The sequence below is a fragment of the Procambarus clarkii genome, chromosome 45 (assembly GCF_040958095.1).
Source record: "Procambarus clarkii isolate CNS0578487 chromosome 45, FALCON_Pclarkii_2.0, whole genome shotgun sequence".
NCBI classification, from domain to species: Eukaryota; Metazoa; Arthropoda; class Malacostraca; order Decapoda; family Cambaridae; genus Procambarus; species Procambarus clarkii.
In genome coordinates, this window is record NC_091194.1 from 3,254,027 (window position 1) to 3,276,339 (window position 22,313).

The window sequence follows — 22,313 nt, forward strand, 5'->3', positions numbered from 1 at the left end:
GCTCTCCGCCGTTTTTTGTGCGCCACGGCCTCCGTATTTGGGGACGCACTTTGGGTTGCCCCGGTTTCACTTCTTCCCGGATTCGGGTTTCCTGGGTTGTTTGCTGGGTTCTTTGGTGCCATTGGTTGTCTAGCTTTTGATTCGAGTTGCTCATGGTGAACGCCTCCCGTGTGTATCCCTCTTTTCCTTATCTTTGGTGACGTAGCTCCAGGGAGCTGAAGGGGCTCCCTCCAGAAAACCAGCATTGAATGTAATGAAAGGTCATTTTCTGGGCGAGACCCAGAGGCTTCCCGGCATCCCTCCCTCCCTCCGGTCAGCAGTTTTCGCGTGTTTTGACATCCAGCCTCAGAACTGAGGTGTGGGTAGCCGGCGTGGGGGTCTGTGGTTTCCCCTTCTGGGGAAGGAGGAGCTGCGCAGACGGTGACACTGCATGTGGTGCCGTCATGCTCGTTTGCTCGTTTTCACTTGGGGAGTTCAGTCCACTCTTTTGACTTGGTAGTAGTTTCAACCAGAATAGTGGTTTATTTTGGGATACTTACCTTTCTGGGTGCCTGACCCAGTTGATGGCAGACATAGAATGCTCCATAACCACATGTGCATTTCTATAGGCCATTGCTCCTTGGGCCTCTCTGAGGAGGGCCAGGTTCTGGCTCGTGGTCCCCGGTAGGTCTAAAACTCCATTCACATTAATGCCAAAGTCTAATATATCCACATCAGCCTGGATGGGTCCGTGGGAGCCTCCGGGTCTCGCCCAGAAAATAGCGTTTCATTACATTCAACGCTGGTTTTTTGGAATTTTTCGCTTTTGGTGCATAGGCAGGAATGACAATTTTTCAATAGCTGCACATTGAGGGTTGAAAATACTACATGGAGGTGCACATGACTAAATAACTCGCATAACAAATGGGGAAAAATTGCACATTGGCACTTGGAGCAATGTAAGGGCTAAGGAAGAGTAACGTCATGATAATATCAGGTAACATACTGTACTTATGTTGTTAGTGTAAAAATTTAATAAGCTAACAGATACATTTTTTTTGCCAACAAATTATTAAATACGGAAATAAAAAAAATAAAAATCAGTATGAATGATATAGAACATATGTACATTTTACAGATTTAAAAAAAATGGCTCTGAGGAGGTATAGTTTCACAAGGTCAAGTTTATGTACAATAGCACACAATTTTGGTCCATAGGCATATTAGTATTTTGGTCCATTCTCTCTGGAGCTTTATATGAGTCATAGGTCTTTTATTTATTGTTGTAAACACAAGTAGACAAACTGTACTAACACCAAATATCAGTACAAATGACAGATTTGGGAAGTTTGGCTGTTTTAACACAGTGACGACATTACGTTGTTAACAAGGGTTCACACACTTTGTCACACCTTGCATGTGACACTCTTGGTGCCAAGCTCTCTTGAGATTCAATTAATATTGTAATCATTTCCTCAAGTCATGTACAGAACAAGTTCATAAAATCTATAATACATGTGGTATTGTGAATATGTATGACAGTTGATGCCACTTTAACATGACAGAAAAACATAAATCGGTTTATTCTTTTACATTTCTTTAATGATTTATTTACCAATTTTAAGGAAAATATACTGCATTATAAAGAGATATTAACCCATTCATTGCATGTCTATTATAATTACCATACACATTTAACAATACAGTAATATAATTTTTCTACATTTTATTTTTAATATTACATATAATTACAAAGTGTAGTTTCATTCTATACTAACTCATAAACATAACTGGATAATATGTATTAAAATTAATACTTTTCGAAGCATCATTATTTTATCATACAGCATCAAAATTAATACAAAACTTTTAAAAACATTGTACTCTAATAGATATCATTTTACCTGAAAATACAAACATGAGCATCCATATTGAGTAAGTCTTCTACTTGTCTTACTCTAGAGGTCAATCATATTTGTTTTGCTTTTCTAATGCAAGATTAAAAACTGCATATTTGCATTGTCCAATTACTATGAGCATTATTAGTAATTACAGTAATGTCAGTTTATACTCCTTACAACTCTTGTATTTTTGAGTTCTGCCATTATACCATAATACTGTACATTATAAACAGATAAAGACTGACATCGAGTGTAATTGAAACGAAAACGTTCAGCCAACAGAATGTCAGGTTTCTGAAAAATCTCTGACAAGTAAAAAACACCAGGTGAAACCTAAAATTTTCCACTATAACAGTACTTGAATATAAAGAGAATGGCTATGCAGTATATCCAGAAGGAGTTGTAAGTATATGCATTAGTATATTAATGTTAACATTTTGAATGTTCCTGGTGGACACAGTTGGTTGAAAGCAAGTGATGTTACATAGTAAACTGTGTATAACATGGGACACTTTCAACCAACACTGCCCACTGGGTTACAGGTAAGCTACATCTAAGTAGCAAAAGGGTTAATTAGCTATATAAAAACTTATCATAGATTGATTTAAGAAATTTTAAAGAAGTGACAAACTAATTTATCCTGGAAACCTGATTTTGAATAATATAATGAGTACATAAGCCTACATGTAATCTGGCAGCTATAACTTAATCTAATAGATTTTGTGGAGCTGGTAAAGTTAGTTTGAATAGGTAGATAAGTGGTATCATAAAGACTACTAACTATAGAAGTGAACGTAAACCTGGAAAGTTTGGTATGTCGTAATTGGCGTTATGAACAGCATCAATAAACTTCACTAAATCTATGATGACTTTGTTATAATAAAAAAGAGGGTAACCCTGCAAATAAATGTGCAGATAATTGGATTTCAGTCAAAATTAATTTAAGGTTACTGTATTTATTTTCAAGTGCTTTAAATAGACAGTGTTCACAAATTTAGGATAAAACATATGATAATAAACTAAATATTTGTACAGTGGAACCTCGAGTGACGAGCGGCTCCAGTTACGAGCAAACCACTCGCAGACAATATGTCTCGACTGACGAGTTTTCGCTCGATTAACGAGCATTCCCGCTGGTTCTTGGAAACCTTTGACGACAGTTTTGTTGTTTCGTAAGACGGGTTTTCCACATGACGAGCTTGGTGCCAGAACGGATTAAACTCGTTAATCGAGGCGCCACTGTAATTTAATTATAAACCAAAATCCTGTTGGACATAATTTTCCCCCCTTGGGCAAACTAGACAAACACCGTAGGCATAATATGAATCGATAATATGTTGATTAAATGTTAACTCGATTTGCCTGTTAGGTCAACTATTTATGAAATGTAGCATATTCCACATATGAAATTGATGAACAATCGTAATTCCCAAGTTATATGAGCTATACCTTGGCACAGCAATAATCCCAATTATACGTGAGCTTTATAAACCCAGATATGTACTGCTCAGTTCATATACCCATATGCACTGTCTGCTTTGGTGGTGCTACATTAGCCTTCCTGACTTGGCACCTTCATTATGAAAAGTACTTGCCTATCTTTAACCAATAAAAGTCAACTAGTTTCAGAACATTTGATGGCTTGTACATCAAAGACGGCACCTATGTAACATATTACCTTTTGAGATACAGGGTCAAACTGGATCTTCAGGAATGGTCTGGTTCAGTATCCACTGGAAACTTTGAACAATGCTCTTTAAATGACCCTTTAATTAAAGTGACCTTTAATTCAAGCATTAGTATAATTAGCAATATGTCCATGTTATCTCCAGTTAAAACATAAATACTGCAGTATAATGTGGATCTCATTAAGTAAAGAGACTCCTACACAGGCAGGGGCCCCAATTTACAAATGAGATGCATTCCTGAAAGGTATTCATAAAATCAGATCTTTGTAAGTTGGAAACTCCCTGTATGCTTGTTATTGGTGATACTGTATGATATTCTTCCATGTCAATATATTGTACTTTAGAAATACTATTTAATTAGTGCATGGGTTCCTTTCAGTTGCAACTGAAAACAATATGTTGGGGAGTTGAGGATATGGTTTGTCTACAAACAGTAGCTCATTATGCTGCCTAATTCTAAACTACCAATCATATACTGTAGTAGTAAAAAATAGTTGCTGCAGTACTAGTGTTGATATATTTTATCTCCCTTTACCGCTTATTATTTCCTTTATCTTAACTATTCTACTTTAGATAATATTGAGGGTGCGTGATGGGGTTGAGCTCTCATTCCTGGAATCCCAGCCAACCTTCCATTGTTATCTCAGGTATACATGTATTTGCGAAGGCTACACTCTTTTTTTTTTTTTTTTTACACATGTAAATTTACTATACAGATTTGGCAACAGTTTTATGTCCATAACAGCCAAGTCATCATGTAGAATTCTACATACAGTATATTTTGTTTTGATATTAAATCTTTGACACTTGAAAAGTGTGAAGGTGTTGGTAACCTAAACAGGAGGAAAAGGTTATACACTAACCCACTCTTGAGTGGGGATATCAGATGGGCACGATAAACAAAATCTCACATACATACACACACACCCACCCCACACACACACACACACCCACATACCCACACACACACACACACACACCCACCCACAGTACAATTTAAAAAATCTGAACAGATTAATTCTGGACATGTTTCACTTAAAAAAAAAATCTGGGAGGGGCCCCCCTCAGTACCTATTCTGTGCTTAGCACTGGTTAAATCATACCTTAAGACAAACCAACAGGTCTCTGAAGACCCACCCTGACCTACTGTCGGCCAAAACAAGAATCTGACTGGTCCTATGAGATTGAGCTAGGGAGTCATAGTCATCTAAAAATAAAGAAAGCAAATCATTCCCACAATATAAACAATCATGTTGAGCTTTACCACCACCACCAGGCTCCAGCCAGGGTCCACCACCAAGGTCACTTTGAGGCTCCAGCCAGGGTCCACCACCAAGGTCACTTTGAGGCTCCAGCCAGGGTCCACCACCAAGGTCACTTTGAGGCTCCAGCCAGGGTCCACCACCAAGGTCACTTTGAGGCTCCAGCCAGGGTCCACCACCAAGGTCACTTTGAGGCTCCAGCCAGGGTCCACCACCAAGGTCACTTTGAGGCTCCAGCCAGCCAATTCCTTTATCCACTCACCAGATTGTCACCTCTGTAGGGCCCTGCCTACCCAACACACACACACTGTAACCACAATGTTGCCGTTACTTTGTGTTTGCTGTGTATTATTTCATGCTTAACCTAAGCAGTGTTGGCTATCCCTGGAACTTCCATTCTACTACATTGTTTTATTATTTTTCCAGTTATGTCTGTTGTCACCCATACTGTATGTGCCTTAGCTTTTTATTTCACTGTGACTTTAAGCTATAGCCATGTCTGTCCTAGACCTGTTTTATTTTCAGGCTGTGCTCCCAGCTATTTTAATTTCGTTGCCAGGGATTCCTCCAGTTCTCAGGGCTGTGGATCCTTATTTTTGGGTTCCCAAGCTGGGTTTCATTTTGCCCTTGGCTTTCCTGTAGTTTCAGCCTGCCTTCTGTGTTCCTGGTGGCTTGGTTTGTTGCTTGGACTTGAGGCTTGCTTTTTGGTGGTCCACCTGGGTGTTAGTCTTTCAATATTTAGCATGTTATATGGTCCCTTCTATCCTGGGCATTCTACTGCCATCTTCTCTGATGATTTGGCATGGTTGCCTTTCTGTTTCCAAACTGTGGGTCTCCTCCATTCAGGCACCATTGTGAATTATTACATGGAAGCCACTGAGGAAGGTTCTTCTATAAATCAAATTTTGAATGTAATGAAATGCTCTTTTCTATTGGAGCCCCTCAGTAGCCCCCTTTTCCTGCCCTGTTGCATTCTACCCCATAGAAGTGGTGGAGCTTACTCATGGAGCAGCTTGTGAGTGTGGGGTTGGTTGGTCAGGTGATCTGGGCCACCACCTGGTGGCAATCATGCACAATGTGGCTGGTATGCTTAAATCATGATAACAATCATTTGCATTTGATATCTTTGGGCTTCTAATTTCGTTAAAGCAGTGGCTAGTGGCTTGTTTTGTTGTACTTATGCTTTTTGGTAGGATTTTTCTAGCATTTGGATAGTGCTGTCATCAAGCCCTTTTGCCTCGTGGAATGAACCAGATCCCAGTCCTGGCTCACGGTAGGTCGGAGCGAGTCTCAAGCTTGGTCCTTCTTCCTGAAGTATGGGTTAACCAGCATTTAGCACAATGGCGCTCCCGAGGATCCCATCAGGAAAGTACATTTCATTATATTTAATGATCAATATTTGTTCTCTTTTTATTTTTGTCAAATAATAAAAATAAAATATTAACTCTTTATATTTATATCAAGGACCATGTACATCTACATCAATTTAAGTAGGATTTTTTAACTTATTGTAATACTTATGTACAGTATTATCGAGAGCCTAATCACTCACTGTTAGTCATTTCCCGAGTCAGTCGGGCATACAGTATAATCCTGTGTCAGGTCTGCAAGCATTATAACACTGCAATATACACCTCTTAAGATATCCTACGTAAAGTTAGAAACAATTTATACAGTAACAAATTATATATCTGAATATGTACACAGAGAAACTTGTCAGTCAGCCAAATAGGTGGGAGGGGATCACTCGAGTATACAGGTGGTAATGAGTATGGGCAGAGATGAATGGATGAATGGACAAGCAGGGAAGAATGTTTGGGTGGGTTAGCAGGCAGGGATGAGTGTAATTACCTAAGTGTAGTTACAGGATGAGAGCTACGCTCGTGGTGTCTCGTCTACCCAGCACTCTTTGTCATATAACGCTTTGAAACTACTGACGGTTTTGGCCTCCACCACCTTCTCACCTAACTTGTTCCAACCGTCTACCACTCTGTTTGCGAAAGTGAATTTTCTTATATTTCTTCAGCATCTGTGTTTAGCTAGTTTAAATCTAAATCTATTTAAATCTAGTTTAAATCCTTAAATCTAAACCTCTTGTTCTTAAAGTTCCAGGTCTCAGGAAATCTTCCCTATCGAATTTATCAATTCCTGTTACTATTTTGTATGTAGTGATCATATCACATCTTTTTCTTTTGTCTTCAAGTTTTGGCATATTTAATGCCTCTAACCTCTCCTCGTAGCTCTTGCCCTTCAGTTCTGGGAGCCACTTAGTAGCATGTCTTTGCACCTTTTCCAGTTTGTTGATGTGCTTCTTAAGATATGGGCACCACACAACCGCTGCATATTCACACACATACACATTGTGTGTGTGTGTGTGTGTGTGTGGGGGTAAGTAGGTGGGCAGACAGGGGCGAGTGTGTAGGTGGGTTGACATGGGTTGATTGTATGGATGGTAGGTGGGGTGGAGAGGGGTGATTGTATGGGTGGGAGTGCAGAAGTAAGTGTATGAGCAGGTAGGTGGGCAGGCAACAGTGTATGGGAGAGTGGGTAGGTAGGTGGGCAGGCAGTGGTGAGTGTATGGGTGAGTGGGCACAAAGGGATGAGTGGGTAGGGGGGAGTGTATGGGTATTGGTGTTTGTGGGTGTGGAGGGGTGGGGGTGAGGAGAAAGGATGAACAAAGATTGTTGCAAGGATGGATGGAAAGACAGATGGCTGATTGGATGGTCGAATGTGTATTTCGGAATTGAAAACTACTTTACAGTACCTTAAGATTAGATCTTATAAAAAAAAATAATTACAAATAATTTTAAGTTAAGATAAACTGACTTGTTACCTTCTTGAACAAATAGACATACCATATAAGCACATGCCAGTAAAGCAGTCACTCAGAAAAGGAGTGGCTGTCATATTTCAACCACTGGTCAAAGGTTCTGCTTGTGTAAAATCAAAATATTTATAAAGAATACATTCAATTCACTTCTCCCTGAATTCTTTCCTGTCAGTACTGTATTTAGGGTATCTTGTCACACAACACAGATGTAGACAAAGACTATATGTGGTACTGTAGTTGGAGCTCCCAAGCCGAGGATCATCAAGTGTGTTACATAACTCTGGGAACAGGCTAAGGTTTAGTGGTGTCCCATTATCACCATTCTATTAGTATTACTAAGTGGAAAAAAAGTTGACCTAAGTAACTACTTCCTAAATGTGGTGGTCCTGTGTCTTTTTTTTTTTTTTTGCTCTGATTTGTATCCTGAAGGACATTTTTTTAGTTACATGTTTGATATTTTGTACTGTACTAGAGTGTCTTCCAGGCTTGGTACCCTCTTTCGAAAATTATTTATGAATGGTTACATTCACTGATTAATATATATATATATATATATATATATATATATATATATATATATATATATATATACACACACACACACAAGACGCAACGAGGTCAATGACATCACCAAGAGAAGCTTCGTCTCAGCTCAGTGCCCAGCGGAGAGAGAACCTCGCATCCTAGGGGACCAAAACCCAGATTACTCCGCACTTCGCCCTGATGGCATCACCATATACTCCTGGAAGGGGGGGCACATAGTTGGTGTGGAACTACACATGTGTATCTACCCTGGCTGACACCTATGTATATTTTGGTGCTGATCAAGCAGGTGGGGCGGGCAACCACAGGGGAATGGCAAAATCACTCAAATACAGGGGATTGGAAGGTCGATACACCTTTGTTTCTATAATGTCTGAGATGCATGGACCCTGTGACACTGCACAGGGTCTTCTGGTGGAACTAACCAGATTCACCAACATGTGTCTAGCTTGGCAACATACCAGAGACCATAAGATCTATCTATTTTGGAGCACTTCTCTGACCTCTAAGGAAAAAGGATGGAGGGATCAGACCAATAGCTGTGGGGCAATTCCCTCTGGCATCTTGTCGCAAAGGTTGCTGCGAGAACAGTTAGCGAGGCAGCGGCCAACTTGCTAAAGTCAAAACAGCTTGGGGTTCAACATTCCAGAAAGGTGTGAGGTGGCAGCTTACGAAAGCTCAAGCTTTCATTGCTAACATCACAGACAAAAAGCCCTTGATCACGCTAGATTTAAAAAATGCCTTCAATTTGGTACAGAGGGATGCTGTATTCCGTGTGGTTCATCATCATTTCTCTTCCCCTCTACCCATTTGTACATTCATGCTACATTCAGGATCTAAAGCTACTTTTTGGTGAATATGAAATTGACTCACGAGAAGGCGTCCAACAGGGTGACCCCCTTGCTCCTCTCCTTTTCTACATAATTCATGAACAAGTCATAGCAATCCTGTCCAGTGAGCTTAACATCTGGTTCTTGGATAATGGTACCCTAGCTGCTTCCCAGGACTTCCTCCTGAAGGACATCAGGACAATCCAGGAGTAAGGTGCAATTTTAGGCCTCACCCTGAACTCTTCTAATATTAATAATAATAATAATATGTTCCAATCAGAGCATCATAGAGAGAATAGAAGATATTCTGCCGAATATCCAAATAACTGTACCTGAAGACAGCACACTCCTAGGAGCCCCCCCCCCCCTCGTGGGGTTGAAAGCCATCAATGAGGTTCTTGATAAGAAAATCACCGACCTCAAGAGGATGGATGAGAGGAGTGAAGATATTGATGCTCATGACACACTTTACTTCATCACCAAATGCCTGTCCCTTCCCAGGTTAACCTACTTTCTGAGGTGTTCACCATCCTACAGTAGCCAAAAATTAGGCGAATATGACCTCTTACTGAAATCAATGTTAGAAAAAGCCCTCAACCTCTCTGTCGATGACCTACAGTGGAAACAAGCCTCTCTACCCATAAGACTTTGGGGGCCCTCGGAGTTCAAACAGCAACGCAAATCACTGTACCAGCCTTCCTGTCCTCCTCCTCAGCATCCAACAATCTTGCGAAGGAAATTCTACCTACCAACTTAGGTAAGCTGGCAGGCATACATAATCCCAGTTTTATACACTGTGCTACTGTGTGGGCCTCTCGTGCAGGCCAATCGCTTCACCACCACCAAAATCCCACAAGTAATCCAGTTGGGATGGCCCCCCATTGTAGACAGAGCTGGTGCAGAGTGCCTGGGTGCTGCAACAACGCGACATTGATTGCCTCACAGCAGTAGCAGCCCCACATGCAGGGGGACTTCCTGTTAGTAACCCCAAATGTCGGCAACTGGCATACGTCTCGCACCACACGCCATCCTAATTGCTATGGTTCTCTGCCTTGCTGACCCAATCGACACCAAATATAGGTGTATTTACGGCGAGATGGTGGCTGGCAGGTATGGCTACCATGGCCTATTCTGCCAAAAACACGGGGGATGGCACTCGAGGCGCAGTAAAGTTATCGACATCATTAAGAGGAGCCTCAACACAGCTGGATGCCCAGCTGAGAGAGAGAGAGAGAGAGAATGCCATAGCCATTACTTAATGCCCCATAACTCTGCTCTTATTGGTCAGTCAATCCCTGGAAGAATGGTAAGCAATTGGTATAGGACTACATGTGTGTATGAACCCTGGCTAACACCTACATTGACTTTAGTGTTGCACATCCGGGTGATGCTGCCACTCACAGGGAATCAGCCAAGTCCCATAAGTAGACTGGATCACCACTACAATTTTGTTCCCATTGCTTCTGAAACACTTGGTGCCTGGGGCAAGAGTGCCACCAGTTTTTTGAAGGAACTGGGTTTTAGGCTAATTGAAACAAGAGACCCTAGAGCTTCCAGTTTCCTTTTCCAACGTCTCAGCATGACGATACAGAAGAGAAATGCACACTGCATTCAGGGTTCCTGCCCGCCATCTGAGGAGCTGGAGGAACTCGATAACTTATGATAACCATCTTGGTACCTTATGTATAACTCCTTTTTTGTAATAAAGTTAAAAAAGAAACTTACATTTATAAGCGAGTGGTAGAAGATAATATGTACCAGCGCACAGGGACGATTGATAAGGCTCCTCAGGGTGCTGCATATCCTCTTCCTCGAGGCTTGAGGGTCTCTACAAACAACCAGAGGTGGTATCCCCCCCTTCCCTATACAGTGATTGATAATTGGGAGAAAAAAACAGCGTTGAATGTAATGAAACGCCATTTTCTGGGTGAGACTCGGAGGCTTCCCGGAGCTATCTGGGCCGAGATGAATGTACATGTATTAGACCCTGGCATTAGCCAAGCGAATGGAGTTCTAGGCTTATAGGGGACCACGAGACAGAACCTGGGGCCAGATTCACAAAAGCACTTTCGAACGTGTACTTCTTTCCTCAATCTTTGACGGCTTTGGTTACATTTATGAAACAGTTTACAAGCATGAAAACTTCCTATTCAACTGTTGTTATTGTTATAAACAGCCTCCTGGTGCTTTGGAGCTCATTAATTGTTTAATAATTGAAAACAAAGCCACCAAAGATTGAGAAAAGATGTACAGGTTCGTAAGTGCTTTCGTGAATTTGGCCCCTGGTCCCCTCGGAGACACAAGGAGCAATGGTCTATAAAAAAAAAAACCATGTGGTTGGAAGCATGCTATGTCTGCCATCAACCTGGTCAGGCACCCAGAAAGGTAGGTGCCCCAAAACAAACCCTATCTGGTTAAAATATTGCTACTGAAAGCCGTACTGTTAAGACAGAATTCCCCCAAATGAAAAATGAGCATACGAGCATGATACCACAACAGTCACTGTGCTGCTGTCTGCACAGCTCCCCCCCTCCTGGGAGGGGGAAGGGGGAACCCCAGACCCCCGTGCTGGCTATCCACACCAGTCAGTTCTGAGGCTGGATGTCAAAAACCTGTGAAAAACTGCCGACTGGAGGGTAGGGTTGCCGGGGAAGCCTCCGGGTCTCACCCAGAAAATGACGTTTAATTACATTCAACGCTGGTTTTCTGGGGGGGAGCCTCTTCAGCTCCCCGGAGCTAATTACCCAAAGAATTCAGGAAAGAATTCACACATCCACCACATCCTGCAGAAGGGCAGGGGGAAACAAATACGCATTGAGGCATTCAAACTCGCCCCCTCAGGTAAACCTGTACCACAGTAAGGGCCTCTTGCCACTCGAGCATGCGGGACTGACAGAACGTATGCCACACACCCTACAAAAAGATAGGACTGTCTGCCAAGAAGGACAACTCTGGAACCTCGAACTCGAAAGAATTCGAGGTTTGGAAGATCAGAACTCAAAAGAGGCAGTATCCATTATCGAGGCGTACTTCGGGTTTCGCAGGAGGTAAGCCGCAATGCCCCCCCCCCCCTCCCGACCCCCCGCACCACATGAGGCAGGATGCAGGAGGCCAAAAACCTCCGGAAGGGAACCTCGAACAGAACCCGGGAAGGGGTTGACTCCATATCAAATTCGTACATGGAATAGGGGGTAAGAAAATCCCACTCCCAGCAACAATACGCCCCACTCAGAGGTATCAAAACCAAAGCGAGGCCAAACGAGGCCCAAGGCCCCCCAAGTCCCCCCAAGTCGGCCCTTTCCCCGCCATAGGAACCACCACATCAGGACCCGGGGTCGAGCCGTCCTCCAAACCCTCCGCCTCAAAAGAAAAGGCAGAAGTCGCCGGAAAAGCTGGAAGGAAGGGGGCCCACTTGTCAGACCCAGAAGCACCGGCTGAAATAACTGGCTCAAATGCCTGTCGCCACACCAGATTGGGCATCCCCAAAACCGCCCGAGTCTCACCACCAGCTAAACCCTGCCCCGACTCCGAAACCCTCAGACACTTTGCAGCCGTAAGAGGTTTGCTGGGGGGAGGGGGGGGGGCACGACAGGATGAACGCCAGCAGGAAAGAACAAGGGGGCGCAGATGGAACCAAAGACAAGGCAACAAAACACACCCAAGTCCGGGTCCCCTATAACTAAAACGGGGCAGCCTCGGGGGATCCGGGTGGGTAACCAACCAAGTGCGATGCAGCACCCTATAACATGCATGCAATGCTAAAGCTGCTTGCACCCTTATATCATGATCAGTGGACTGGGTGAAGCGGAGTACATGCAAGGAACACCACTCGCAAGACTCCGGGTCGAAAGTGTCATCGACCCAACAGGCAACATGACGGAGGCAGAACAGGTGATTGTCACCCTGAGACAAGGGGACAGAGCAACCTTCAAATTCGCATGAAGCGAGATGGGACTCAGGGGACGGATCCATTGGACCACTGAGCTCCAGCAGGGTTTTCCAGTGCCCTTAGACGTTCTGCTAAGTTACTAAGGCAAGCCCAGACAAGCCCAGGCAAGTTACTGCTAACCGGTGCCCAAAACTACCAAGCAAACTGCTACAACTGAACCCCTGTGACGTGTACACACACGGGGACCTAGCAGAGGACCACCAAGAACACAATAAGAGAGGGGTCAATACACCAAGGGCAGAGCCTCCACCAGGCAGAAAACAAAGAAAAGAAAAACTCCGCGCGAGTACAACGTCCCAGGTGGAACAGAGCCGGCCGCTGTTATAAGGTGAAAACAAGCTGCACAGTACCTCATGCCCCTGCCAGTGATGAAACTGCCTCCTACCCAGAGGCAAACGGGGGCGCATGAAACACCCCAGTTGACTCCAAGGGTGAGGAGGTAAGCTCCCCCCTCCCGGGAGGGGGAGGAGGGTGCTGCACAGACAGCGGCACGATGACGGTTGTGACGTCATGCTCGTTTGCTGATTTTTCGTTTGGGAGAGTTCTGTCCAACAGTTCGGCTTCCTGGTAGCAATGTTTTAACCAGCCAACTAGGCTGCAAACCCATTCAATATATTAAATTAATATTTTGGGGTGCCTACCTTTCTGGGTGCTTGACCCAGTCGATGGCAGACGTTGAATGTTTCCAACCACAAAGGGGTTTCTATAGGCTATTGCTCCTTGTGCCTCTCTGAGGGAATGGTGGGGGTCAGGTTCTGGCTCGTGGTCCCCGGTAGGCCTAGAACTCCAATCGCTTGACTGATGCCAGGGTCTAATACATTCATATCAGCCCGGATAGCTCCTGGGAGCCAAAGGGGCAACCCCAAGAAAGAAAAGAAAATTATATATATATATACAGTATATATATATATATATATATATATATATATATATATATATATATATATATATATATATATATATATATATATATATATATATATATATATATATATAAATATACACACAAATTTATCCATATACAGAGTATAAGTATTATAGTATATGTATAATAAAAAGAAGGTGAAAGAGAAATTCCTGCCATATATTGGCTGTGTCAGATATAACTGTTGTAATTGTACAATAACGGTATCATTAAAATAACAGCCAAAATGACCATAAATAAACATGACCACTTTCCTTGTACACTACTGACTTAGCAATATTATGTCTGGTTATAAATCACTGCATTTTTAGCACCATAATACTCATATCCTGTGTTCATTTTCTTGATTTTCAATTATTTTTTCCTTTTTTTTTTATTGGAAACTAATCTGAAGATGAGCCATCTTCTTGTAACCCTTAAATGGCTCCTGTCGCTATCTGTGATTACCTCCTTTGCTCGAATTGTCGCCTGCAGTTTTATGTACCAATGTTTGTGAACTACAGTATTTGTTTCCATGCACACCACGATGTAGGACTTTTATTATGCTGAGCCGTTTAAGGGTTAAGATGCCATTGATCAAGATTTGTAAGTCACATTACTCAATGAACATGCCACGCTTACTTACAGTGAACATGCCATTCTAAGGAAATGAAAAGTTGCATATTCGTTTATTACCTGGAAAGTGTCTCCAGCATATTGTACGTGCTATTATCACTAATTATAATCGTATGTAGATCTTATTTACATGACTATCCTGCCACTCAGGATTCTAAGATACACTCGGATCAAACTGGATTATCACAGTGCCATATAGTGTTCAGTATCACCGAACTTCCTCTTGTTTGAACATGGTAACTCGAGGAGATCTAGGGTGAAGCTCCGATCAAAACTTTTCATCGGCAACCTGAAGTGGGGTATAATGGCCATTTGGAACATTTCCTGTAAAATAAAATGTCTATTAACATGGTTAGGATGTGACAAGATAATAAATTAGTAATTTCTGTTGTAGCCTTACTGAAACATTGACAGCAACTTGTTTTAACACTTTGTGAATGGTATTTCTTTAATAGGAATGGAAGTTTTCAAATGTATTACAAATATGTACTACATACCCTATGTCTAATAGAATTTTTGATGATACATTTTTATTCACTTCTAAATTTACTTTATAACAAATCTAGAAATGAACCAAAATGCTCTTTCCAAACATCTTCACTTCTATTCTCTTAGATATATGTTTGTGTCATGTTAAGGATCGTGCACGGTCAGGCAGAACTGTCATATGGCACCAGTGCCACTGGACTGTATTCGAACATCCCTGCACGATCATATAAGATGCTAGGGAGCCACTACAGAAAATATCAACCCAGTAAAGAATGACAATCAGGTTAACTCACACATTAAAGCCTTACAGAATTCCCTAATGATGTTACCTGTGTGACTACTAATGGCAGGCTATGTTTAATAATCGATCACCACAACTGTTTATCACTGCCAACCACCAGAAGGTGGTGGCGTAATGCCCATCCCCAGTGCCACACACACGCTTCTTGATGGTGTACATGTCACTGGTAAATGGGAGATCAGTTATTAATACAAAAGGATTACTTTTCTACTTAAGGTTGGATCTTGGTATCCTTTAAGAGCAATTTAGTGAGTAAACTATGATCAGTATAACAATGTGATATTTATTGATCTTTGAGTATCCCTTGTGTATTTTTTCAACCTGTTGTAAATTTATTTTGAATAATGGTGGCCAGTTGGTGACCAGCTCTTATGATTATTCAGAGATGTCTTGCTGCAAGTGCACCGAACCAGTCATCTGGCCTCTCTTCTGTTGAGGGTTAGGGATAGTGAGACTGCACTCTACAGGCTCGGCTTTGAGGTAGTTTATGGAGAGGAGGGTTCACTGGAATTACTGACCCTTTCTAGCCCAGTAGATCCAACAGTGCTACACTAAGACTTCTGTTTACAAACTGACAGTCTGCTTTCATACCCATGTCTCTTAATGTGGGTCACAGTTTTTTTTTTTTTTTTTTTACCTAAACTAGGTTGTAAATTTTGGCTCTATTATAACATTTGGCACAACAGTATTAATGAACACTTGCACAGTATATAAAAAATGTCAGATTGGGTTTATATTATAATTTATATATTTTACTCCAAGGGCCATCATTACTATTTGCTGCATTCGTACTGCTGGGTTCAGGGTTGGTTTGACCCTAAAGACCCTTTGATAGGCTTATAAGAAATTCCATTTTTGTGGTGATTTTTTTGCTTTTTGAACATAAAACTGATTACTGTATTATATATCTTGCCATGGGTCCCAAGAAAGTCAGTGGTAAGGTTCAACATATGAAAACACATGCATGAATGACCATAGAGGAAAAACAGATCATACGTAAACATGAAAATGGTACTCGTGTCGTTGAACTAGCTAGGCAGTACAACAAATCTTCGGAGGAGGAGGAGGCAGCGAAGGCGGCGGCATTAGAGGATGTCTCTCATTAATTAATTAAGAAAATGTGTGCAGTATGAGAAGAACTGCAAAGTTTTGCTGAAAAGAATCGCCCAGATAAAGCTGTAACAGGCCGTTGCATTAATCTTTTTGATGACAATGTGATGCTCACTACAGACAAGTGATGGAAAGAAGGGAATAGCAATCTTCAATGGAATGATTTCTAGTGAGAAAATCAAGCAGTGAGCCAGAAGCAGGTCCTAGTGGTATGCAGGCAAAATGTGCCAGAGTGTGGAGAGAAGTCCTCACTGCCTGATGTTATAATGGAAGGGGACTCCCCTTCCAAACAGTAACACCTCTCCTCCTCCCCCCTCCTCACCATCTTCCATACGTCATCAAGAGTCCTCCATAAAGGTAAGATAAACATATGTACTGTATTGTAGTTAGAGAAAAAAATTGTATTCAATATAAAATGTATTTTTAAGTTAATATTTTTGAGGGTGTGGAACGGATTAATTCAATTCCCTTTACAGTATTTCTTATAGGAAAAATCGTTTCGACTTACGATACGTCTCTGGGAACGGATTACCATCGTCCCAGTAGTACAGTCGGGTTCGTTCTCGACTCACAATTGAGAATTCAGAGAATGAATCCCAGGCGGGACAGAAATAGTTGGGTGCATTTCTTATCGCCTAATGTTCACCCAGCAGTAAGTACAGTAGGGACTCAGGAGTTAACTTGTTGTGGGGTTACATCCTGGGTAATGGGGGGGGGGGGTGTAAGATCAGTAATTCAACCTTGGGGGAATCGCAATATAAGCCCAACGCGTATAAATGCACTCTGGCTGTCTGTTCCCGACACAATGAATTATTAAATTATTAAGTGACAAGCTCTGGAAATCATCTAGGGGGTTTGGTAAGAACATTATACAAGTATCATCAGTGGGTCCCTAATACTGGAACATTTTGTTGTTTACCCAACAAGTGGATAAACAACAATTACTGAGGGAATGCAATATATTACTTGAGTTTCAAACAAATACATACTTTATTATTTATTCAACAACTTGAACTGGATGGTAAAATGACATCTTTGCTTCTCACAGGTACACATTCATTCTCCAACTCTCCAAGTGGTTGGACACCATTACTTTCCTCCATCTTATCCCAAATCCATATCCTCATATCTGTTCCAAGTGCTACACTGCATAGTTAAAATGACTGCTTTTTCCTAATAATTACCTTACCTTTAGTCAATTAAACAAGAATGAAGTATGATAACATATTCAAAATATGAACAAACCATTTTCTCTGCTTGGCTGTGGTTTTGGCTGAACATTTTGTCTTGCTTTTAAGTATTTAATAAGCTGATGAATGCTGAGGTAAACGGCTGCGCACGTTGCCGACAGAATGGCCGCTCCCTGAAACACCAGCACCTCCCCATACTGGCTCATAAGTTGCCCACCAACAAATGTACCAATGCATCGACCTGATGAAAAGGAAGAGGAAAAGTTCAACAATCAGAATTGTGTCTATAAATCTTTAAATCATTTAATTGTTATATATTTTTCCAGGATGTGTGCTCTTGAAATTTTTTAATGTACAGTACCTTTAACTCCCCATGGATAGTGTCTACCACTGTAGTGACCATTGTAACCTCACTGTTGTAGTGACCACCACTATACCCCCCCTTGTAGTGACCACCACTGTACATCCTCCCTTGTAGTAACCACTGTAACCCCCCTCCCAGTAATGACCACTATTGTAACTTCCCTTTTAGTGACCTGTAATCTAGCCCCGTTACAGTAACCAGCATTGTACCCTCTTTCAGTGACCAACATTGTGCTCCTTACAGTGACTCAACTATATCCCAATTACTGTGACCAGCAGTGTACCCCCCTTACAGTGACCAGCACTATAGTATACCCCTCTTTGGCAGTGACCTTCACTGTCTGCTATAATAATAGGCATAAAATGCCATTGCCCATGAACTCACAATTTTGGCAATATGGAAAGCATAAAACAGGGAGGAGAGATGAAATGCCTGAGACTATGTGCACACTGTACGTGTGGCTTTATTAAATATGCTACCACTATCTTATCCTTCTTCTCTATGTTTTGTATAAACATTATAATTGTTATTACTTACACAAAGAAATCCCACTAATGTGATATATCAATGAGGAGATTAATCTAGAAAAGTAAGGTGTGTGTGCAGCTTAGGATCTCCCGAGTCTGGGTTTCACAGCCCCTCCAGTCTTCCAATTGATCTTTTCACTAATATTATTAGAATTATTATTATTATTATTATTATTATTATTATTATCATTATTATTATTATCATCATTATTATTATCATCATTATATAAATGTTAGCACTGTACTGTCAAGACAATGGCTGACTGGACCATATACCAAGGGAAGAGAATTTATATAGTCCTCCTTGTCTTGTATACAGAGAAAAATGTTGCTGAAATTATGATAACCATATATTTATAATTTGAAACTAACCTATATTAAAATGTGAAACCCAAACTAAAGCTTGGGCTGTCGCCACGAAGGTCTTAGGAGCAAGCTTGTATGCTAAAGTTGCGGCCGAGACATTCATCAAGTTGAGTGTGAACAGTTCCAGTGTCTCGAGCAGTAACGCCCACCACGGGTTGGTGATGTATGATAACCCTGAAAAAGAAAATATATATTTAGGAGTTTATTTTGTGCATAATTAATATTATGCATGCTTACTGAACTACATGATCGATATTGTGATTGCTTACAGAAGCACATGATTGATATTAAAAAGAAAAGATCAATGCTTTGTTTAAAAATGGTAATTTAATTCTTACCCTGAAGAAAACTAAAGGGTAAGCACTTCAGTATTGTAGCTAAGTTATGGTAATTATACAAAGTAAATCAATGAATATTATTTTTAAATAATTTATTGCAAAACATCAGTTTGAAAAAAATCCAGTACTGAATGTAATGAAACAACTCTTTCTGGAAGGTGGCTCATGGAAGCTAGCTCGCTGAAGTAGCTCCTCACAGATGAGTCATTTCAGATGTGAGAGTCCTGAAGAGCCTATCAGGGGGCCCCTCAACTCTGAATCCCTAAACATAATAGGGGCTAACTCCAGTAAATCCACTCGAGCACCAAGCCACAAACTACAAATGTGAGACAAACAAGCTCGCAAATTAGGTACTGCCTGATAAGCCTCCTGTCTTGAGGCAGTTTCATATAAAATAAGAGACCCTGCGAATGCAAACATTGCAGGCCTCAGTCAAAAGTTTCACCAACCCAACAGGCAGCATGAAGATGAAGAAAGAATGATCATCGGTATGTAGATCCATAGTGAGCTGTGCCGAGGACCCATAAAGTTTACAAGGGCCTGAAGAAATACCCCAAGTAAGACGCCCAGGCATTAAAGACACTCGCCAAAAGAACCAACACCAAACACAGACTCGAGTATAAATGTGGCTGAGAAGGGCATCAGTGGTGTGCCATATAGACAAGCACACAAACCTTAGTGCACCCCCATAGCAAACACCCTGAATGCCCCCCTAACCACAGGGCCTCACAAAGGAGTCAGACACACTTGCACAGGGCAAGGCAGCCTACGCAGTATTACAGCCTCTCAAGAGGTGAACTCCCAAGCTCCCCATAGAAGTCACACTGTTAGAGCAGGAGTAATGTCAAAACAGACGCCTAGAGAAGGGTAACCCTAAACACATGCAACTTTAGGCAATAAATGACATCTGAAACATGCTCGAGAAGCAAATACTAAAATCGGGAACGACACGCAAACAAACAGCCCCAAAGGATGGCCTGCACTTATCTCAGAAAAGTCAGGATGTGCTAAAGCCAGGAACTTGTGGAGGCTCACATTCAAGGTCACCAGCAACAGGATTAAGGTTCTGATGATGAAATTGGGAGCTCCCAGTAGTGGTGTCAGATGTTGGCAGTCAGCTGTAACTAGGGGGATTCCATCCAGTTATTAAGTAAATCATTTGCCGAGTAGCTTGGCGCTTCAATTCTTTTCTCTTGGTGAATCTTACAGTTGTCTGTATTGTTTTGCTTACTTTCAAAGTTTTCTAAGAGAAGGTGATCGTAAAAACACTTTACTACTTGTGCCTCTAAGGAACTTAGGTTCTGGTTCTTGTTCTGGTTTCCAGTAGGCTATTTTGGAGTCTTCAGGCTGATGAGGATGTTAGGCTGGAGAAGAGCAGAAAGTGGTTTTCCACAAGGCTCTGTCCTTGAACCATTACTTTTCTTAATTTATATGAATGACATTGTTGAAGAAGTGAGCTCATACATGTCAATGTCTGCAGATGATGCAAAGTTAATGAGAGTAAGAACCAAAGAGGACCGTAGGGTGCTGTAAGAAGACCTTGACAAACTTCAAAACTGGGTTGATAAATATCTGGATTGAATTCCAGCAGTTAAGTGTAATGTAAAGAAGATGGGAAAGGTAGTAGTAGAGTAGTCAAAGGAAAAGTAGAGTAGAGTAGTAAAGTAGAGTAGCCAAATGAACCCTATTTAAATTAGAGATAGGACAATGGGTACATTAGTGGAAGCTGGACAGGCAACCGAGTCAGAGATGTAAGAAGTACTAATTCCCTGTACACGTGGTTGGCAAGTGGAGTGCATTGAAGACATTGTTGAAGCCAATTCCATCCACAACTTTAAGAAATAAATATGGTGAAAACATTAATATTGAAAGAGGTAATTACAACATCAGGTATAAACTGTTAGGAAGCAGGGCATAAAGAGCTTGATCTCATTTCCCCGTAGTCAGTGATAGGTATGTACTGATAGGTAAGCACCAAAACAGAATATACTGTAATGTTCTGTACTAAAATGTCCTATATGTTACTTAAATTGACTGTGCTGAAATGTAAAGTACTATAATGAAATATATTGTAATGCACAGTTCTGAAATGTAATGTACTCTACTTTTCAAAAGGCATCTTATGAATCTGACAAAGAATGAGAACACTTGTATAAATACATATAAAGTATAGTCTAAATGCATACTTAATAAGGTCTGTCACTTACCAGCAAATCTGATGCAGTATCCAAGAAAGGCCAGCATGATGAGGTAGTGGTGGCCACAGTACTGCACTACAGCAGCACTCTTGTATAAGAACGGCAGTGACGGCACAATTCCAAAGGAAAGCGTAAGGCCCAAGAGCAATTTCGATGCGCTCAGATCTTCCAAGTAGACATAAACAAATGTTTTAAGGTATCCCCAGAATGTGCCAAGCATGGTCATCAGGACCAGGAGGATGCTGAGCTCTGTGGTGTTGATCAGCTCTCTCATGTTTTTCAGCTGCAACAAGTACATCAAAATAATATTAATGACCAAAACATACTTGAAAAGTTCACATACAGGGTGTTACTAACATCTATTCTCGTACAAAAAATAAGGGAAATAACTCCAGCTGTTGGGGACAGGACTATTGGGGCCAAGATAGGTCAAATTACTGACATTCCCCAGGATTCAACCCACAACAGCTTCCTAACTCCTAAGTACTCTACCTATTTACTGCTGGGTGAACAGAGACCCTGGAGGCAGAAACCACACGCCCGAACGTAAAAGCAAGACAAATGGCAACACCAAACGACCCGGGAGACCCGAACCCTGAAACGGGAACGAAGTAAACTCGGCTCAGCCCAAAGCGCGTCTAGGGCCACAGAGGTCGCGGCATGCAGGCAAAAACCGAGAGCTACATCCCGACACAAGAAGCACCACCCCCGGCCAACCAAACAGGCAGCAACAAACCCCAGGGACCCCTTGGAAAACAAAAATAAAACTAGCTGTGCAGTACCCTGCGCCCCTACCAGTGCAAAACTGCCTCTTATCCTAAGGCGAACAAGGGAGCCAGAACACCCCAGTACACAAAGGGCGGCCAAAAGCCGAGCAGCAAATGACCGAACAGAGGCAGAACGCAAGA

General features: G+C 41.7%; 1 protein-coding gene across 2 annotated transcripts in view; it reads right to left on the reverse strand.

The window, feature by feature from the left end:
* Positions 1-14,064: 14,064 nt before the first annotated feature.
* LOC123769990 (major facilitator superfamily domain-containing protein 6) overlaps positions 14,065-22,313 on the reverse strand; it is an 80,275-nt gene continuing 72,026 nt past the window's right edge. For both annotated transcript variants that reach the window (XM_045761528.2, XM_045761526.2), the window contains 4 exons: positions 21,415-21,688; positions 18,876-19,043; positions 17,668-17,853; positions 14,065-14,846 (listed from right to left, as the gene is read on the reverse strand). In XM_045761528.2, the coding sequence (XP_045617484.1) occupies positions 14,791-14,846; positions 17,668-17,853; positions 18,876-19,043; positions 21,415-21,688 (684 nt within the window). In that variant the 3' untranslated portion in view covers positions 14,065-14,790. The remainder of the gene's footprint in view (positions 14,847-17,667; positions 17,854-18,875; positions 19,044-21,414; positions 21,689-22,313) is intronic.